Source organism: Periophthalmus magnuspinnatus, chromosome 6, assembly GCF_009829125.3.
Source record: "Periophthalmus magnuspinnatus isolate fPerMag1 chromosome 6, fPerMag1.2.pri, whole genome shotgun sequence".
Lineage (NCBI taxonomy): Eukaryota > Metazoa > Chordata > Actinopteri > Gobiiformes > Gobiidae > Periophthalmus > Periophthalmus magnuspinnatus.
Window position 1 is genome coordinate 23,003,389 of NC_047131.1, and position 20,639 is coordinate 23,024,027.

At 40.7% G+C, this 20,639-nt stretch overlaps 1 protein-coding gene across 1 annotated transcript; it reads right to left on the bottom strand.

The window, feature by feature from the left end:
* Positions 1 to 715: 715 nt before the first annotated feature.
* lrp5 (low density lipoprotein receptor-related protein 5) lies at positions 716 to 20,581 on the bottom strand. Its single transcript, XM_033967429.2, has 29 exons — positions 20,295 to 20,581; positions 18,159 to 18,359; positions 17,853 to 18,069; positions 17,192 to 17,260; positions 16,970 to 17,098; positions 16,681 to 16,877; positions 16,464 to 16,595; positions 14,019 to 14,107; positions 13,713 to 13,931; positions 13,192 to 13,280; positions 12,923 to 13,094; positions 9,223 to 9,439; positions 8,991 to 9,144; positions 8,741 to 8,876; positions 8,388 to 8,632; positions 7,724 to 7,908; positions 7,492 to 7,640; positions 7,158 to 7,335; positions 6,848 to 7,044; positions 6,576 to 6,781; positions 6,304 to 6,494; positions 5,810 to 6,019; positions 5,447 to 5,572; positions 5,135 to 5,371; positions 4,900 to 5,010; positions 4,281 to 4,520; positions 3,772 to 3,914; positions 3,520 to 3,617; positions 716 to 3,287 (listed from the first exon to the last, which is right to left on the bottom strand). The coding sequence occupies exons 1-29, from the start codon at positions 20,353 to 20,355 to the stop codon at positions 2,966 to 2,968; spliced, it is 4,920 nt and encodes a 1,639-aa protein (XP_033823320.1). The 5' UTR covers positions 20,356 to 20,581; the 3' UTR covers positions 716 to 2,965.
* Positions 20,582 to 20,639: the final 58 nt, after the last annotated feature.

A 20,639-nucleotide genomic window follows, 5' to 3' on the forward strand; every position in this document is an offset into this window, starting at 1 on the left:
GCAGACGCAGGTATTAACATTATTAACCATTAGGCTCTGACTTATTTCCTTTACAGCCAAATGGCCAATGCATTGGTTCTTCAATCTAAGGTCGCTCTCACACTGCCTCTAGTCAGGTCGATGTAAAAGAACATTCGCCCTGAAAGCAGAGCTTGGACTGCTGTGAACACGACGGTCGCATTCTGGACCGCAGTAAAGGGCCGCTGTGAGAGCTCTTGAAACAGGTGTCTCGGAGCGGCTCCACTTGCATTCTGCAGCGGGGCGGGTGTGGTGTGAAGGAGGATGACCTCTGGTCGACCTGCGCAGACTGTGGTGACAGTAAAACATTTTGGAACAGGATAAAAAGCGTTTGGACGCGTCTCCTCCTGCCTCTGTCTGCACAGGTTGACTAAGCCTTGGTCTGTGCGTCTCTGCCGTCACCAGCGCGCACTGTCCTCACGGTGCATTTATCCACAGGTGAAAGACAAAACAATGACATAAAGCACCAGGCATATGCGCGTGGGTATGCGCGGGGCAGCTCCACCTGCTCATGGTGTTTGGGTGAATGATGTGAACAAAACCGACCCATAAGTAAAGTTAACAGAAAAATGTTCTTGTAGGAGCAATGTTTTACCAGAAGATGGCGTACACACTTTTGATTTTACTTCTGTAGTACTGCTCATGAATATAGCCCCTTTACCCATTGCCAGTTAGAGCCGTGATGAATATGGCAAAATCTTTAAAATAAATCCTTTATTGTATAAATGTGTTTGATACAAAAATATCACAAGTAATTACAAAAAGCATTTTGCTGACATTACAAAGTTTACTAGGTGTTGGACAGACAGTGGTTTGGCCTTAGGTCTGTGCTGGACTGTCACAGACTGAAGGGGTGAACTCAAAGAGACACTTGTTTGTTAAGGCTTTGGATGTCAATCCAGATGTAACTGGAGACCGATAAACCAGAATATGGTTTAGAATTTGTGGCAGTGTAGTTAACACAAATACACACTTTTCATGATAGTAAAATATATCACACCTGCATTTCAGGATATTTTAGTTTATATCAGTTATTTTTCCATAATAACGGCAAATTAAGTATTTTTCAGACATACGCCTGAAGAAAATATCAACCTGCACTGTGTAAATGCAAAAGTAATGCTTTAAACCAGTAACATCCTGACCCTCAGTCTGACTGCAGGGATCATTTGCTTGATAAACACCCTTAATTGACTTTGGTCGTTTTCACACTGCCACTAGTTAGATCGACGTAAAAGAGCATCCGAGAGCGGCGCTTGGACCGGTGTGACCCAAAAGTCGCATTTTGATTGGCATTAAAAGTCCGCTCCGGGTGCGCTTGAAACAGAGGCCTCGGAGCGGCTCCACGCGCTCTCTGGACCGGGACAGGTGTGGCGTGAACACGGCCGACCTGGGCGGCCTCCGCAGTCCGTGAACAGTGACAGACAGTGAAAGTACTTGAAACTGGGCTCGGATCAGGTATTTTTGTATGAATAGGCGCTGCAGAGCTGCTTTTTGACTCGTCCGTCTGACGAGGACATTTGGATCAGTTTAATATGAGCCAGTCTTGCGTCTGTCTGCGCAGGTAAGTCTGGATCTGTCTGTGTCGTTCAAAAAGCTGTTTTCTCCTCCGTCACTAGCGCGTACATGCCTCACGGTGTATTTAGCCACAGGTGAAAAGTAAAGTACTAAACGTAGTGCGCACTGGGTCCACAAAGCGCAGCAACATGTGTGAAAACGACGTAAAAAGTTACAGACAGCATTTGTGTCACACACATATTTGTACACATACACAAAAATATTAATTGCACATTTAAGTGTCCAGGTTTTGGGGGAAATGCAGAATACAAATCGAAGTAAAGTATTAGCTGAGGTAGCCAACTCCTCTTTGTTTAAGTGCTCTTGGCAGTGCTCGCTGGATAATAGTCTTACATTGATCTTTTGAGTTCAGAGACAAGCCTACATGAAAACTGCTTAAAAAAAGTAATCCTAAACGTCTTGACGAATTATCCCAAAGAGGGCTTTGAGTGTTGAGAGATGTCTCATTGTCAGCCATATTATTGATACATTTTGAGAATAGCTCAAGATTGGTTGTGTAAAGTGTTGCATTACTAAGCACATTTCTAGAGGTCAGAGTGATTTGTTTATGACAAACACATATAGATCTACACATAAATATACAAACAAAACACAGTTTGTTATTCAATGGCTTCACAATCTATTCTTGTAAGTGGTACTTTGGGGCTTTCTGTATACACATTAATTCTTCACTAATATTCACAATAGCAGCAAACATACTTTTGGTGAATGGGACAGGGTCAGACTCACGAAGATTCACTTCTCACAACATTCAGCATATGACTTCTTTACACATATATATACAAACTATACACATTTGGCATGGTGGTTTTATACATTGAAAAGCTCAGCCGCACTAAATGGTGAGGATACCAAAAAAGGATTTACTTGGCCATAAGTCTTGTGTTTCATTCGTAATCGCAACATTCATTCAGTCATTCTTGGATTCAAATATTCGATTATCCACTCATTCGTCCACTGCTTTCTTTAACATGATGATGTCCTTTATATCTTATGTCTCATCTTGTGGCTCACACTGCTTACAGACAAATGCAACGGTGTGTGCTGTTTCTATGGGAACAAGGTCAGTTGGAATGGATATCCAGAAGGAACTGCACAAAGTGTGGTGATAATTGTTTTAACTGTTTCCCAAATCACTCACCGTTATTTTGAAGTCCAGTCTTTATCAATACATAGCAATTAATTTCATATAAGGTAGATTTACTTTGGACATGTCAGTTAGCACCACTTTCTTCTTGGTGAGTGATTTGGGACAATGATGTCGACTGGAATGGCAATTTGAACACCGTGTCCCAAGAGGAGCTTCACAGACGGGTACAGAGCAGCAGCTTATGTGAGTCTTCCATCAAGAGTTTGTCATGATGTGGGGTCATGAGGAGTCAGTACAGGGCGAGGGTGGAGGAGGGCATAGGTGAAAGTAGGACCTTTCTGTGGACGGGGAAGGGGGGCAGCTGTCCTCTGCAGACAGGTACTGGGAGCGGGGCGTGGGGGGAGGAGGGTAGGGGTCCGAGTCTGAGTTCAGGTCCATGTAGTACTTGTTGTGTTTGCCATGGTTGCCATACCCTGTCACCTTCCAGCGACCTGCGGAGGAGCCCAAGCCCACAGGGGGGTGTGGGTTGTAGTCGCTGTCACAGACGTCTGTGCTGCAGGGGGTAGTGGGGGGAGCAGCTCCTCGCACCGGGTAGTATGGTCTGTGGGGCAACATCATTTCATTTTTTCAGCATATGTGGACAGATATCATGGTTTAGAGCTTTTAATTCCCAAACAATCCAAATGTCAATGTCCCTACCTCACATAGTATAGTAAGTTATGATAGTATCCATTGTACAACCATGCACGATTGTTGAGAATACACACTATTATTTATCCTTTCCTCAGCCATATACATGCATGACAATACATTTTCTTGCATAATGATCTTACCGGTATGACCTAGTGGTAGATGGGCTGTTAGAGGAGTAGAAGACCTCTGTATTGTAGAGGGAGCGGTCCGTGGCAGGTGATGGAGGAGGATTAAGGATCTACAAAAACAATAAGACAATGTTGTTGCACCTGAAGACAGCTGACAGGACATATGTACGAAGGTATGTGTGTGTGTGTGGGGGTGTGTGTGTGGGGGTGTGTGTGTGTGGGTGTGTGTGTGTGGGGGGGGGGGGGGGGGTGCACGTGCGGGACCTGGGGGTAGAAGGCTCCTTTGGTGGAGGACGAGCTGGAGGAGGAAGCTCCGGTCACATGGTTCCTGTCATAGAGAGGGGCTCCGCTGCCGCTGCTGCCCATCAGACTCACTGAGCTCATCATGGACTTTCCACAAGCGATACCTGCGCAGAGAAGTTCCACATTCACATCACCATATCATGAACTTAAGAACATAATAACAATAATTGAAGACTGTATCATTTTTGTGGGGTGCAGAGAATTTTTACTACTAGATATAATTTAGTTTTTGCATATATCTGCTAGTAAAATTCTCTGCATCCTGCAAAAACAATACAGATAAATGATAAATATCTTATGTTTATAGTGTTTGTCAAGGATAAAATGTCTCTATATCCAGATGAAGAGTAAAGACAAAATATCCAATTAAGAAATTCCAATTGTATATGCCGGCAATGTCAAATTTGTTGCCAAAACGAATACAGCCATTTAATGCAAGTGTTATTAGCACTGTAATGTTTGATTATTACCTTGAAAAGTGCCATGCTGTGCATTGGTAGGAGCAATAAAGTTGAGTGGCACATGAGGTGTCCCACTGATGTACTCGTGAGGAAAGCTGCTGCTAGGGCCCTTGTAACGACGACAAACCACTCGCTGGCACACAAAATACGCCCCACTGATCACAAAGACCAATAGGATAATGGCTATAACCAGGCCAATGGTGCTGGAGCCTGTGGTTGGGATGCCACTGGAGGAGGGTGAGATGAAATCTACAAAACATCAAACAACAAATTGTATGTATAGACAAATAAGTAAAAGATAGTAAGGTTAAAAGGTGCACTATGTTACTTTTTTGCTAACTGCTTGTCTCTGTGGTAGTGTGCCTGGAATGTTCCAAAGAATATGTTGTAAAAGATTCATTCCTATAGTGAGTTAAGTCGTCTCACAACAAATCTGAGCTGCAACCTCGTCTTGTGGTGCCTCCTGCTGGTTTCCATGGGGATAGAGAAGTGTAATGCCATACTAAGAAACACTCTGTGCAAAGCTATATCATCTCCATGGAGACAAGCAGATGGTGAACTGCCCAGCATAAAAATTATATAGTGCACCTTTAAGATTCATTTGTATGTTACGAGTCAATGTCATTACCACATTCAAGTTCATCTGATCCGTCTGCACAGTCGGAGTAGTTGTCACACTGCTGCTTTTTAGTGATACACTGATTGTCACCACAGCGAAACTGGTTTGGAGCACAGATAACTGCAACACCAGAATAGTTGTCATTATGAGTGACTTGAGTATATATACAAGTTGCTGTACAATTAATGAACAGTAAACAGTTATAGACTGGTCAAAGCATAATAGTAGCTCAGAGATAACCTACGTTCACAGTCTTGCTCGTCTGAGTGGTCTGCACAGTCTGGCTCTCCGTTACAGCGTCTCTGGGCATCGATGCATCCACCTTTGTCACACTGAAACTGAAAGGCTGAGCATACAGGACAGTTTTCCTCATCGCTGCGGTCGTCACACTCAGGATAACCATCGCAGCGCCACGCCATGGGGATACAGTCAATCTCCCCAGTGGAACAGGTGAACTGCTCTGTGGAGCAGGTGGGAGGGTCTGAGGAGGGACAGTGAAGAGTGGTATCAGGAGAAATATGCAGTGGTTTAAAACATTATAGGACTGACTGAGTACCTCCACAGTTGAGCAGGTCTTGAAGTAAAACCAGATGCATGGGACAGGAGCAGCGAGGCGTGCCATCGCCTTTGGCAATGCAGATGTGAGAACAGCATCCGTTGTCATGAAAACAAGGGTGGGATGCTGTTGGCAAAATAAAAGAAGACAAAATAATGCTGCAGTAATGACAATATAGGAAAAACTGATAGACCACTGGCAAGCAATTTAATTTTCATTTTCTGTAATTATTTATTTTTCAGTGACCTAGTAACAGATGGATTAAATACATTCCTATAAGATACACAGGGTAGATACACAAAGGAGTCTTAGTAAAAACCCTAACAAAGTAATTAATTGCTGAGTAGGTACATCCTGCCATACCAAAATCTGGTGGGTTGGTATCCTCCACAGCGTAAATGGACGTCAGGTAGGAGATTCTCCCCTGTATCCGAGTGCGGCTATCCCCTGTTAGTTTGTCCACTCTCTCTATCATCTGCTGCTGTCGGTCAATCCAGTACAGGTGGTCTCCCAGGATTGTGAGATCCATTGGCTGGAGGATGTTAGAGTCCTGGAGAACGATACGATTTGCACCTACAAAAAAACAAGAAAAATAAATACATGTAACCACTCTGGGTAAAGTTACATTAATAGAAAAGCACCAATAACCACTTGCAGCTGCTACAACGTATTAGATAGCAAGTGAACATTTTGTTTAAAGTTGGCACATAGCAGGAAAAAAGGACAAACTGTGACGGCGAAATAACAGATTAAAGAATTTCCATGAAGGCAGCTTTTGTGATCAGAATGTGACAAGGAATTGTAGCATCATGAAAATACAACAAATATAATGGGTAAAGTGTGTAAAATCTTCACACCTGTCAAGTCACTGCTTTCAATGCGTTTGAGGTCTGCGTCAGCCCAAAACAGCTTTCCAAGTTTGTGATCCAGAGCTAGAGCAACAGGCCTGATGAGTCCAGTGGTGAACAATGACTCTCTCTCTGTCCCATCCAAACTGGCTCCTTCTATCTTGGCTGAGCGCTCCTGGACGGTGGTAAAATACATGTATCTAAAAGACAAAGAATACCAGTTATGAAGTTATCGAGTTTCGCACAAATAAAGAAAATTGGTGATATCAACATAGTCATACCCCCTTTCAGCATTGACCACAATCGCTCTGGGCTTGTCTGTCTCATCTTTGAGGACCACTCCAACATTGTGTCCATCCATTCTCTGGACATTGATGGTGTTGGTGGTTTCACAGGTCCAATAGATATGGCGACTGTATGGATCCAGGCTCAAGTCATGCAGCTGATTCTCTACTGATAAAGAGCTGCTGCTTCCAATCATGGTAGCCTAAAAAACAGCAGAATTTAAATTTCAGTTCACAGTATTAACAACTGAGCTACTTGCGTGGCCTACCATGGTGCCATCATCTTTGGCTCTCTTTATGTTCTGTCGTCCATCCAGCCAATAGATAAGACGCTCATAGGGGTCGTAGTTCACGGCTCGGACATTCCTCACGACGTGGATAGGTAAGACGATGTCTGGACTCTGCTCTCCCAAAACCATCCGGCTTATACTGACCTTCTGGGTGAAGAGCAGGAAACTAGAGGGAGCTGCAGAAGAAAAGAAAGAGACTTGTATTCAAATATACATAAGCACAATTCAAATTCATTTAAAATGAGGATGCACAAAAAGTATATTTATCTAATACAGTCATTGTACTCACAGCTACAGTTGTGTCCATCAGGGTTGAGTGTGTAGTGAGAGGCGCAGCGGCACTGAGCACCTGCCGGAGTGGCCAGGCACAGGTGGGCACAGTTGCCATTGTTGTGGGAGCATTCATTGGTTCCGTCCTGACGAGACGAGTGGAACACCAAGATATCTAACATCAACTCCAGCTGCCCCTAAAGCACAGGGTTGCAGTTATGAAAGATCAATATAATTTCTACATTGAAATGAAAAAAATTAACCTATCTGGTAAGAATATTTTTTAAAGTTTTTGAATAAAAATGTATATAAATTATTGTAAAATAACTTTTTTGCAGGTGAAGTGCTCTAACCTGCAGCACTACAGTGCGGTTCTGTCCACTGCGCTTATCGGCTCGCTCGATGCTTCTTAAATTAAAATCAGTCCAGTAAATGAAGTCTCGGTACTGAGTTAAACCAAAAGGATGAGGGAGGTCATCTATTATGATCTCTCTCTGCAGACCTGTGCAAACACACAATAGTAGTTATATATCTGGTATAGATATGGATGTGAATATCACTTTATAATATAACAGACTGTATTACCTTGCATGTTGGTGCTTTCTATCATGCATGTGTCCAGGTCGGTCCAGTACAATCGGTGATCCACATAGTCAATAGTGAGCCCATTAGCACGCCCCACTTTATCCACCAGGGTCACTATGGTGCTGCCATCCATGTAGGCTTTGGCAATCCGAGGCCTGCCTCCCCACTCAGTCCAGTACATGTAACTGAGGAGACAAAAAGTTCATTCACACAGAACAAAACATGACCTAACTTTATTATGTTCATTAGGCAATGAATGCCTGCAATTGTAAAATGACATCAGTGTGTTGCTCCATGCACAAAGAGTGTCAAACATGTTGGCACAGGTCAATGGCAAGCTATACACAGGGCACTGTGTGGGTGGATGAACTCACAAATAATGCTAACCCAGTTAGCAACAGCAACACACCTGGACTAGGTGAGAATTATGGGATTGAGTGAAACTCTGTCTGACTGACTTCACTCAAACTATTATGACAATGTCCTTTTATAAATGACAACAAGCAAAACCTAGACATGCATAAATATTGACACTTTGTTACATTCAACTGTGTTTATTTTTTTTTAGATAGATACTAAAAGTGTTAGGGTAAGACTTAAACTTTGATTTCAATTCCCATAGAATGTTACTACTGTAATCTTTAGTGAGGGCAAAAAGCCTTACCCTTCGGCTGGGTCCAGAGCCAATGACCGTGGGTTATCCAGATATCGTGGGGTGTCGATGTCTTTGCAGATCAGAACCTGGCGATAATGCCCGTCAAGCCGGGCCACCTCAATGCGATTCGTACCAGTATCAGCCCAGTAAATATTACGCCCCATCCAGTCTACAGCCATACCCTCTGGGTAATCAAGCCCAAACTCAATGACATGTTCAATAGAGCTGCCGTTCATATAGGCTCTGCTGATTGTCTGCAGGTAAGAAAATATGTTTTACTCATTCAGAAAAAAAATGTTCACATGTTACAAATTTGGTAGTAAAATAGTAAGAAGTAATCAAGACTTTACTATGAGACTGACCTTAGCCTGTATGTCTGTCCAGTACAACCTCTTTTCAGCCACATCAAAGTCAAGGGCAGACACCTCTTTGACTCCCGTCAGAGGAATGGCCACATCGTTACTGTTAGTGCCTAAAGAGATGCTCCTGATGTTATCCCTGTAAAAGAAAGGATAGATGTCAATGAAAAGAAAGTATTCTATTCATTTTTTTAATTTAATTTGAAATATAATTTATACATATGAATGTTAAAAACCTTATTTTAAAAGGTACCTGTTGGTGAAGAAGAGGAAGGCCTCAGGAACCACACAGGAGTGCATGTCTGAAAGCAGCTCCATGCCCATGGGACAGGCACAGCTGGCCGCCCGCTTCCTCCAAAAACAGAGGTGACTGCACCCACCATTATCCACAGCACAACCATTTGTACCTGTGCAGAAACAACACAAATTTATATTGTATTTGAATGTCTGAATATTTGTTAATATTTAGTAAACACCATCTTTACCAGTGGTCTCTGTGACTTTAGTTGCTTTGAGCCCCATTAAATCCGGGAGTTGGTCGATGATGATTTCGCGTACAGCGGTGGTCTTGTGAACTCGCTCAATACTGCGTCTTTGCCAGTCAGTCCAGTAAATGTAGTCTCCAAGCAGCGTGAAGCCAAAGATGTGAGGCAGCTTGTCCTCCAGGAGCACCTGCCTGTTACTACCATCCACATTAATCACCTGAAACATCAAAACAACACAAAGAAAACACATTTCAGCTTTCCTTTCATTTTAGCACAATACATGGTACTTATTTAAGATTTTTAACAAGTTAATTTTAGAACCTGATGTAAGAAATCAAAACTGTGTTTTCTATTTTAAAGAAATGTCTACTATCACAAAAAATGTCAAAAATTAAACTGATAAACAACAATTTTAACTTCATATAAATGTGTATATGGCAGTAATGTAACCTGGTGAGTAGAAATTTGTCATATTTTTATTAAGATTGTCAATTCATTGCATTATTTTTGAGACTTAGTCAAAACAAATGGATTCCATGCTGAAACTGTAACTAAATCAGATTTTACAATTGTTACAGCTGTGAGGAGCCATTTCTTCCCCTTTATCTCAACTTTAAAAGAGGGGTGCGAAGAGTATGTAAAAAGATAAACAAAACCATTCACGTTTCAATGAGCCTCTGATCCAAAGACATTCCTGACCCCAACACAAAAAAACTATTTATCACAGTGACACAATTAGACATGGTCATCGCGGTGAAAAGATGTCCGAGAGGCTCCCTTTGTAGGACCTCTGCTCCTCGCCTGCTCAGTCTTTCTCTGCAGCAGCTTTTCAGGGAGAATTATGGGCTGGGACTAGCGTTTTTTTTAACGATGAGGATCTTTTTCATCTTCTGGGTGTGAGAACATCTCTTTTCTTGATGGAGCGCAGAAAAAAAGATCCGGAAAAGAAAGAGAGCGGCCTAAAACTAACAAAGGGCTCATCAGACATGCAGGCAGTGGTAGGGCCATCACTGAAGCGTTTGCCTGCATCTACAAAGGAGCACTCGGTCAAAACAAAAGAGGTGTATAACCAAAGCTAAAGAAATTGAAAAAGTGGGAAATGTGTTGGATGCTCACCGTCTGGCTTTTAAGTGTTAATTTGAGATTTTGATGTTAGGGCCCTGTGTGGTGAAGCGGTGCAATCTACAGATCAGGGCATTTCAAACCAAAACAAAATCTTATCTGATCAAGTGAGTACGCTTACATGCAGTAGGCCTATTTCTACAGTACTATGAATTTGAAAATGTACAAATAAAATATAGCTATTCTAATGGTGCATTCCAACCTGTAGCTTTTTCCACTTCAGTCGTGAAACAATATCCTGGAACGCTGCTCAAACTAGTAATTCCTATTTGTGAATAAAGTTGAGATTATTGATAAAAATTATATATAGTGATACTGACTCAATGACCCCGCCACACTAAGCATAATATTGGTGTTTAGGCATTGGAGCATGCATTTTACTTTTAAAGATGCCCTTCCCAATACAATGTACTCTGAGCTTGTTGCATCGTATCATTACCTTTTTTTGATTAAACAAACATGTTTAAATAATTGATTGATATTTGCCTTGAGAGTAGTAACGATGACTACTAACACAGTAAAAAAAAATCCCTCTTTTTACTCACACCACAGTGCAATATCTGTTTTATTAATACCACAGCTCCAACTATAATCCAGGATTGAGTTTTCAAGCCTTTGAAACACCATATGAAAATCTCTATTTCTCTTTGTTCAAAGACAAACTATAATGAAAAACAGATATTAAAATGTTTACATATTCTGTTCATTTGTACCTTATTTGTTTCATCACCAATAGTGAGAAACACACAGCTGTCCGCCACAAACCCAAACTGTTACTGACCTCAACAGTGCTTCAATGCGACCACAATGTTCTCATTATAATATGCACATATGTGGACCAGAGACTGCGCGCTCCGTACATCTGCTAACACTGATGTCAAACTGCATTACGCTTCTCAGGAACAGGTGTTTTTCCTACTGGCTCAACATAAAAGTTTTACAAATTCAGCTACATTTGGTTTTCAAAGCCGAAGGATAGCTGCAGGAACTTTCTATGATCTTGAGGTGTCAGTCACCCCAATGAAATTCAGGTAAAAGAAATATACTTGGGGCTGGGCAATTAATACAATTTTAATCGAGATCGAGATTAAGCCATGTCTAATCGACTATGATCAGCTTGGGCGATTTTAATCAACAGGTCTACTACAGCTTGTCAGTAAAAGCATACTGAGAGCAATTTTATCTTTTTTCAGTATTGCCCTGCCCTAAATACACTTTTACTTTTTTATTATGGCAGATTGTTTTACTACATCTTATCAGTTTTTGAAGACAACTGGCTAAGACTAAAGTGGCTCTGTGCAGAGATCACAATGCCATTGTGCCTGTAGTATGGACAGCATAAAGATAAGATACACTACTGCAGTAATACATTATTAGAACGACTTTGATCATTTGCGAAAACAATGTCTTTGAAGTACAGAAAACTGAGTAGCTCTAATAATGTTTCAAAGGGAAGAGTTGGTTATCAATAATTGCCTAAGTTGTGTTATTGACTGGGTGTATAACAAAACGTAGGCATTTCCGTTGCAAAGATTGCTGCACCCTTAAAATAATCAAATTCTTTACAACAAAAACATGCAAATCTGTCCTTAACTGCACTGCAATGCTATGTGTTGAAATGCAGTTTAAGACCCCTACCACGGATAGGCCACGAGCCAAAATACATAGTGCTTTTTAAAAATTGCGTCTCAAAGGCTTTGGTGTTAAATGTGTTGTAAAGAGTGATTCTTGTAGGAACACAACGCAGGCATGAGGACGGCTTATTGAAACAAGGTGGAGGGCCTTAAGCAGGGGAAATTCCACCTCCGACACACAAACACACAACATAGCACATGCCTGGCTGTACTGGGATTAATGGCAATGTGCATTATTGCAACAGAGTCTGCATTTATCCCAACCTTAGGCCTTTTGTGTGAAACTCTCAGTGGTCAGCTTTCATTCTGTCCAGACACACACGGCAACAACTCTGGAGTATTTATAGAAAGGAAATGGTTCAGTGTGCAGACAGTCTGACAGGCCAAAACTATGCTTTTCCTGATGGTTTTCATCTATACATCACTTAAGGGGAATAAGACTTTGTATGGAGCATGTGAAACAAAGCTTGATAAGGTTCATTGTTGTGTAAGTTTTGCACATAAGCACATATTTGGGGAAACGAAGTACATGTCTAGAACAGAAACACAAACATTTTCAAGACTGCAGTGAATAAAAAGATAATACTAAAATTTGCAGCTGTGTTGGCCCTTAAGCCAGACACAAATGTCCAGTATTAACAAATATGCCTACTCACACTCAAGATAAAGATAAAAAGCCCACACAGTAGACAGTCTATCAATTGCTTGCATAGCTACCAGCCATAAACTGAAATCAGTGGTGTTTTTCTGCTTAAGACCAGCCTGACTTTCCTGAATCTTCCCATTGACACATCCTGGCACCAGTCTAGCATCTTAATCACTGAGAGCACGCCACAGTGAATTGGAATAAAGGTCAGGAGGTTAATGCCCGCCGCTGCTGATAACGTTAATTTTGTTGGATTACAGTGAAAAGACAACATATGTTAATGGTGAATTGGATATACCTCGATCTTGTCAGTTTTGGCATCTCCCCAGTACAGTTTTTCAGTGGCATAATCTAAAGCTAGTCCATTTGGCCACCCCAGAGACGTGTTGACCAGTAGCACCCGCTCTGTTCCATCCAGGTTGGCACGCTCAATCTTTGGGTTCTCTCCCCAGTCCGTCCAAAACATAAGACTAAAAAGGCACAGGCAAAATCATGGTTACATCAAGTCTACTGCCTAAAACTTTTACATAAAATAAAGTATTCATTACTCAACTTGCAAGTACCTACCCGTTCATCGGGTCCAGAACAATGGCTCTAGGTTCATATAAATTGTCAGAAATTAAAATTTTACGAGAGGTCCCATTCAATCTTGTGACCTAACACAAAAGGTAAAAAACATTACTATATCATAATAAAAGTGTTTGGTAATTAACACTTCAAGTTATCGTTGATTTTTTTAAAGGCCGTGTACCAGATCTCCCATTTTATGTAATGCCCCGGGGCAGATATATTGAATAAGAAGCTATTGATGTCAAAATATGTCCACTATGCGCTGTCTTCATCTAATTTTAAAGCATTTTACTTACTCTGACTGTTGTTTAAAGTGCTCATAAATTCATTGTGGTGATTAAGTAGGATGCTTTAATGCATAAGGTAAGTGAGGAATAAATGTGAACCACTGCAAACCATTTAAAATGAACCCTTTCTGTTTTCAAGTTTTTAAAGTAAATATATTTACAGGAAAAATCAGGTACAATGCCTTTAACTTAGCTCTAATTTAGCTTCTTAACTGTTCCCCATTATTGTACCTCTATGCGGTCAGTGCCAGTGTCTGTCCAGTACAAATTTCGGGCTACCCAGTCCACGGCGATGCCGTCAGGGTGTTTGATCTCAGTGGTAACCAGCGTTGTGGCGTTACTTCCATCCATGCGAGATCTTCTGATGGCTCGAACCTCATCATCTGTCCAATACACATAACCCTCCACTGGGTCGTAGTCTATGGCTATAGCATGCCGTATGTCCTCAAGCTATTGCAAATGAAAATCAATATTAATATTAAATGCAATATAAGACAATAAATAAACAACGATTTACAAACAGCTGGGATCTAATACCTGAAGTACAATGTCTGTGAAGTCAGGGAGGTCCAAAGAGATTCTTCTTAGGTCAGTCCGACGAGCCAAAAACAAAACTTGCTCCGCTCCTAAATACAGATTATTAGTTAGTAAATACATACATCACAACATAGTCGATTTTCACTAAACTAATCCAAACATTGCAGTTAATGTGTTTAAGTGTCTTGCTTTTCTAGAAAACAATGGAATGGTGCAGTGTGAAGGCAATATGATGCATTTGGTTGAGGAATATTAACTGTGTGCCAGGTTTCCAGGATCAACAGAAAATGGTGGGAGTAAAAACATACTCAAATATTGCCCTGTGCAGAGCTGGCTGGCTTTAGAAAACAAAACATCAGAAATATTGTTTTGGTTGAATAAAGACAGTTTGAGTGCATATTCAAGTCTAAACCAGAAAACATATTAGCAGATAATCATAATCCATATATTTTGATTATATTAAGATAATTAGCTGTCTTTAATTCATAGTGGCCATTAAATAATTATCAAGTACTACCTATCATTCTTGCACAAACTTCAGTTAGTAGTGCAGTAGTGTTATTATCAATAGTACGGTATTTGATATTTTGCTTGATTTGTTATACTCTCAAATCAATAAACTGAAACACTGGACTAGATCAACCCAAACATATATACTATCACGTGTGTAAATGTATGTAGCTAATATTAATTAATTTAAAGTGCCTACTAATCAGACTATTTACTTGAAGAACGCCGGGTTAGCTTCAGACTTAAACCCAAGAGAGTTTGAGGGGGACAATGAACTGAATTTGAAACCAGAGGCGTTTAAATGAAGTTATTACCATATTTGGCCAGTACAGTGATTTATTTTGTGCATAAACACACTGGACCATATAAGGCTAACGAAGCTGTCGAAGAACAACGCAAGTTACCGGTACATATCGGTTGGTGGATGAAGTTAAAGCAACACCGCATATCTACACTGCTTAACAATCACTTTTCCAACTCCAAAATGATCCACAAAATCAATTAGAGGATAAAAAGCAGGGGAAAGGGGCAGCAGCGATTTGAGTGATTTTGCTCTTTTCTTTGCTTGACTTCATTCTGGGACACTTCAAGACTCCTGACAAGCAGACAGACACACACTGCTGCCAGCGGAATAACAAACGATGTCAATGTAACCAGCCAAGCAAAACAAATTAGAAGCACGGACAAAGACACACACACAAACTCACCATCTCCAGCTTTCTGTGAAGGCACAATGCGTTCCCTGGCCCTTTCCTAAATTTACCCATTTCAATTGAATTCCTAATCCTGGCACAAAAACAAAGCCTATTAAAAAGTAAAAACTAATGTTGTGTTGAGGCTAAACGTCCTGCCCAAACAGCTGTGGGTAAAGTGCCCTCTAAGAACACACACATAGGTCTGTGGGAGGACACAATGGGGTATTGTTGTGTTTTATTGTCAACAGTGGTGATTGGTTGGCATACTTCGTTCAGATTTAATAAGTTCACAAAACATACAGCGGCAGTCAAACACAGCGTGATGTTTGTGGATGTTACCACAATAAGGGGCTATTGTTTAAACAACGTGGGAATCAGCGTGGCTCCTGCTCCGCTGGTGTCTCACAGAGGAGTGTTTATCCTTTTATAACCTGTCCTCCCAAGCTTCATGTGGATTTATTAGGGAAATCTACCTGTTGCACATACCGCGGACAGGGCGTAAACAAGATTTAGTGGAATAGATTTTCTCAGAAATTAAGAATAAGATGATTGATTAAAAAATACAGCTGTGAACAATATGTCTAAGCTCTGTTAATGTCGACTGCTTTAAGGTAGTTCACTAAAAGAGCTGCAAAATTCTGCATAGGCTGCATGTATATACACTACTGTACTATTGTCTTCTGCAAACAGTAAAATATGTCATATCCATTAAACCTAACTGTATAGACTTGACCTCTACAAAGATGTTCTGAATATATATATCAATTCATATTTAAATGCAACATATTCCTATTCAGCCATTCTTCACTTTTTAAGATAAGAATATTCAATATAGTGACATTTCCTTCAAATATTAAATAACAACAGTTAAACTCAATTTTGCCTCTTACAACAAAGCAAACAAAGTGAATAAAAAGATAATACTAAAATTTGCAGCTGTGTTGGCCCTTAAGCCAGTCACAAATGTCCAGTATTAACAAATATGCCTACTCACACTCTGATGCAAGATAAAAAAAAAAACCCACACAGTAGACAGTCTATCAATTGCTTGCATAGCAGTTAAACTAAATTTTGCCTCTTACAACAAAGCACCTCAAAATCAAGAGCCTCACTCAAACAGATAACACTATATCTTGATAAAATGTTCTCTAGATAAACAAAGGAGACATAGTATGTTCAAGCAATGCATTGTACTATATGGGTTATTAACATGTACATTGATGTTTTTTGAGACACCAACCTGGTTTGCATGTCTTTTTATCTGGATTAAGCTGGACCCCGGTTGGACAGGCACAACTATAGAAAGGAGGCACCGGGGAGAGGAGGCACAGATGACTACAGCCCCCATTATTGTCACTGCAGGGGGTCTGAACTGTGGCAGATTCAATACAGAAGAGAGTATTAATAATGATCCTGGAGCAGATGTTAAGAAGTGTATGACATATATGGAATCGTACTGTGGGGTTGTCTGTATGCCTCCAACACTTGGATGTCCATTGGGGAGTAGATTCCACTGAGGATCTCCCTGGTTTTGTCTCCGCTGTGTTTGTTGCAGGCGTGAATGGAGCGAGTCTGCCAGTCTGTCCAATACAGGGTCCCCTCAGACAAAGTGAGGGCAAAGGGGTGGGTCAAGGTACCCTCCACAACCGTTTCACTGTAAATAAAAGAGTTACATACAAACGATCACGCTCATTGAAAGACATGTACAAGGATAGCTATAGTCAGAAGAAGTGCCAGTGTCAGTACCGTGCAGTGCCATCCAGGTTAGCTCGGTGAATAAAGCTGAGTTTGGCGTCTGCCCAGTACAACTTGTGCTCCACCAGGTCAATTGTCAAACCATTGGGCCAATATATATCTGCGCCTACAATCACTTTTCTGTCAAATAAACACAAAATAGAATTTGGAGGTAACAAATATTGTATTGCACAATTGTTGATTTTACCTTAATAACTAAGTTATGTACATTACCTATTGGTGCCATCCATGCCAGCACGCTCTATCCTCGGCTCCTCTCCCCAGTCTGTCCAATACATGTACCTAGGGAAAAACATTACTTTAAGCTGCAACTTTATTGTTCCATAAGATAAATTATCTTTATTATTATTGAGAACACAGAGCTTTTCTTTTTGATATTTTTTAAGTTATTGTTTACTTTACAAATCAAGTTTGAATCCACCCTTTACCAAACCAAAGCAAGAATTATCTATTGTACAAAACGAATAAATAACATTGAAACAATTTATGAATATAATTGCATTTTGATTAAATCCGCTTATTCACTTATCATTAGCAAAGGGCCAGCATGCCTTATTATTCCCTTTGCATCAATAAACAATAATTGGCCAACAATATGTCACTGCAATTTCATGCCAGCACTGTGAATCCACACCAGAGTATCAACTCTGACAAAAATCAAATCCACATGATGGAAGTCCTTTATTAGATCAACAACATGATTTAAAGTTCTGATATGGAGTAGAATATTTTATGGGTAGGTCTTTGGTCAGGGTTGGGCAAGTAGTGACTATGGATAGGATTATTCAGACAGCCAAAAGGCATTGAAACTCAACGTGTGTGTGTGTCTGTGTGTGCCTCCACTCGGGTGTGTGAGTGTACATTTTAAACATACCCTTCTGAGGGGTTGAGTGCAATGGCTCTGGGCTGGTCCAGGTCCATCCAAAACAAGACCTTTCTGGAGGTTCCATTAAGATTTGCAACTTCAATTCTATTGGTTTCTGAATCAGTCCAGTAAAGCTTTCGTCCCAACCAATCACAGGCCAGTCCATCAGGGCTGTCCAACCCCGCCACCACCACACTCTGCCCTGTTCCCAGAGCCTCTTTTAAAGCTACAACAGATGAAAATATATGTTAACAAATATCTAAAACTTTTGCAGATTGCAACACTATCAGATTTATGAATCTAAATGCATCTTACAATTAGACGACTGGTTCCAGTGTGTCTGTTTAATGGCCTCTTCGCTAACATCAGTCCAGAATATGAGGCCTTGGTCGTACAGAAAGTCCACAGCTGCTGCGTCCTCCAGGTCACTCACAACGATGGCTGACTCGCCACGCACCCCGTCGGCATCCACCAATCGGATGTCCCGTCGGTTTGCAAACAGCAGCAGAGGTTTGGCTGTAAAGTGGAGATTTTGAATGTACATGTAAAGACAGTTGTTTGTGGTACCATTAGCTTTGCATTAATGTCATGTTTTCAGTACACATTTTTATATAGAATACTGTTTCTAATCTGTATGCAAGATGTTTACATTGTACTGAACAGTGGTCCTGGCTTACTGAAGGTAAGCCTGACAATTTTAGCAAACAATAGTGAAGTCTACAATCTCATAACATCTAAATAAGTTAATGGAAAATCTTACTCCCTACAGGGGCATCCACACCTCCAACATCTGCCAAGTCCAATAAATTGTTTCCTGATGCAAAGTAATGTTATAAAAAAGGTAGGGTATTATACAGAAACAATGTATTTTTCTTCATAGCTTCATTGATGCACAGATATGATTTGAGGGTGGCACTGGACATTATTATGTATGTAATGCTATTGTTTTATTAGCTTCTAAAGCATCAAATTAAACTGAAAAACTGCGATAAATTCTTTTTGAAATGCAAATCTAATTAAGCTATGGAAACAACCCACAGACACAGATGTTTTTGTAGAGGTAGAGACTTGTTGAGGGGTAACTGATTTTGGTTGTGCTATGCTTGATAAAATGTAATATTAATGTAGACAAATTTCCCACATTTATAATTAATCATGATCTGCCCAATGGTTATTCGTAAAGCTGCCAGTTAGGCTATATTTAGGTTATACTCATATTAATTAAGTGTAATAATAGGAACACGTACAGTAGCATGTCACGCAGATACTTTTGTTGAACTTTTTATTATGTTAAAACCAACCACAAATGTATTTGAGGTGACAACTGGGTTATATTAATGTCAATTGCAAAATGAACCATAGTGAAAAAAAAAAAAAAAAAGAATTTGGACTTGGAAAAGGCATTTTCACTTTTCCAGCCAAACAAATGAATATGAGTGAATAACAAAAACATGCATATTGAATAATAGGGTACTTGTGTTTCAATAGCAGACCTCATGTTGAAATTGAAAGGTTGTACTTTTGACTCATAATTATTTGGTTTGGAAACGTACCAATGTCAACTACTAAGATTTGCAACACATTCCAAAGGGCTGGCAGTGTTTGGTTAATAATATGGTATAGTAATTACATAATGATGCATGCTAATAACTTATGTGTAAGAGCAGAAAAGCTAAATAAACAGTGAAGAATCAACTATGGCATTGTAGTCAACATAATTAATCAAGGCATAGTTATGTAAACATTGTGGTTGCTAATACATTGGCTTGGATAATCACTTGACAAGAAAAACAGTACAGAAATGTTCAACCCTAGAGAAAAAAGTGTGACTCGGTTGTTGGAGCAGGAAACAGCCTATGGTCTGGGCAAATGCAGAGGTAGTTTTCATGAACCTACATCTCCTCTGGGTGCACTATAACATATAAGCTCCGCCTGGTGAGTTACAAACTGTGGATTGCATAGTTTAATCAGCAAAACAACGAATTAAAGTTACACGAGGTAACACCGGGAGCATGAAAGGAGAAATCTCATAATCTGTAAAGGCTTTGTGTGTTCTTAGAAACATCCGGTAGTCTTATTTACTATAAAGACAGACACCCGACACCGAGCAGGAATGGCTGGAGCTGCCGAGGCCCAAAACTACTGACATAGACTCCTTACAAACTTTTCCTACCTTACAACAGTGACCAATAGCGACGGATACATCAGATTAGCCCGTGCGTAAAACCAAATGGACACCGTACAGACGTTTGCGTAAAGAGTCGAATAAAGTTACGCTTCTTGAAGTTGATGTGAAATCCTAGACTTGGGGCTAGCTCACACTTTGGCCCAGTGTCGAGAGACTTTCCCCTGAAGTGGAGTAACACCTGAAGAGTAACTACAGCGCACGGAACAAACACTGCGCCGCGGTCCGAAAGAACCACGGCGAGAATAAAAAAGAAGTCTACGTACCGTCCACCGCCACCGACTGAAGCCAACAGTGCAGTGTAAAAATCAGCAGCAAGCCGCCCATTTCAATCTCCTTTAAATCCACAACTCCATGATCAGAGGTTGAGTCCCGGATTGCTCTCCCAAACGAGTCCTTGTCCGCGTAAACATGTAGTAGTTGTCCGTCACAAATACGTGCGCATGAGTGTCTCCATTCCTACTCACTGCACTTTTTTCTTTTCGTAAGCACTCGGCATCCACTCGCGCTTCTTTTATACTTTGGACTGTGGCGAGATCGAGCACGGAGAAGAAGGAGAAGGGACTCGCGAGCCTGTGACGTCAGCGCGGGTGCAGGGTGCATGGGTGGCG

What these genes read in the sequence shown, in the direction of transcription:
- lrp5 (XM_033967429.2), bottom strand. Translation starts at nt 20,355, where the DNA reads ATGGGCGGCTTGCTGCTGATTTTTACACTGCACTGTTGGCTTCAGTCG. An exon ending in GGCATACAGACAACCCCACA is followed by an intron (nt 16,596 to 16,680) that starts GTACGATTCCAT and finishes AATCTGCCACAG; the next exon opens with TTCAGACCCCCTGCAGTGAC. An exon ending in TGAAAGCAGTGACTTGACAG is followed by an intron (nt 6,020 to 6,303) that starts GTGTGAAGATTT and finishes GTTTTTTTGTAG; the next exon opens with GTGCAAATCGTATCGTTCTC.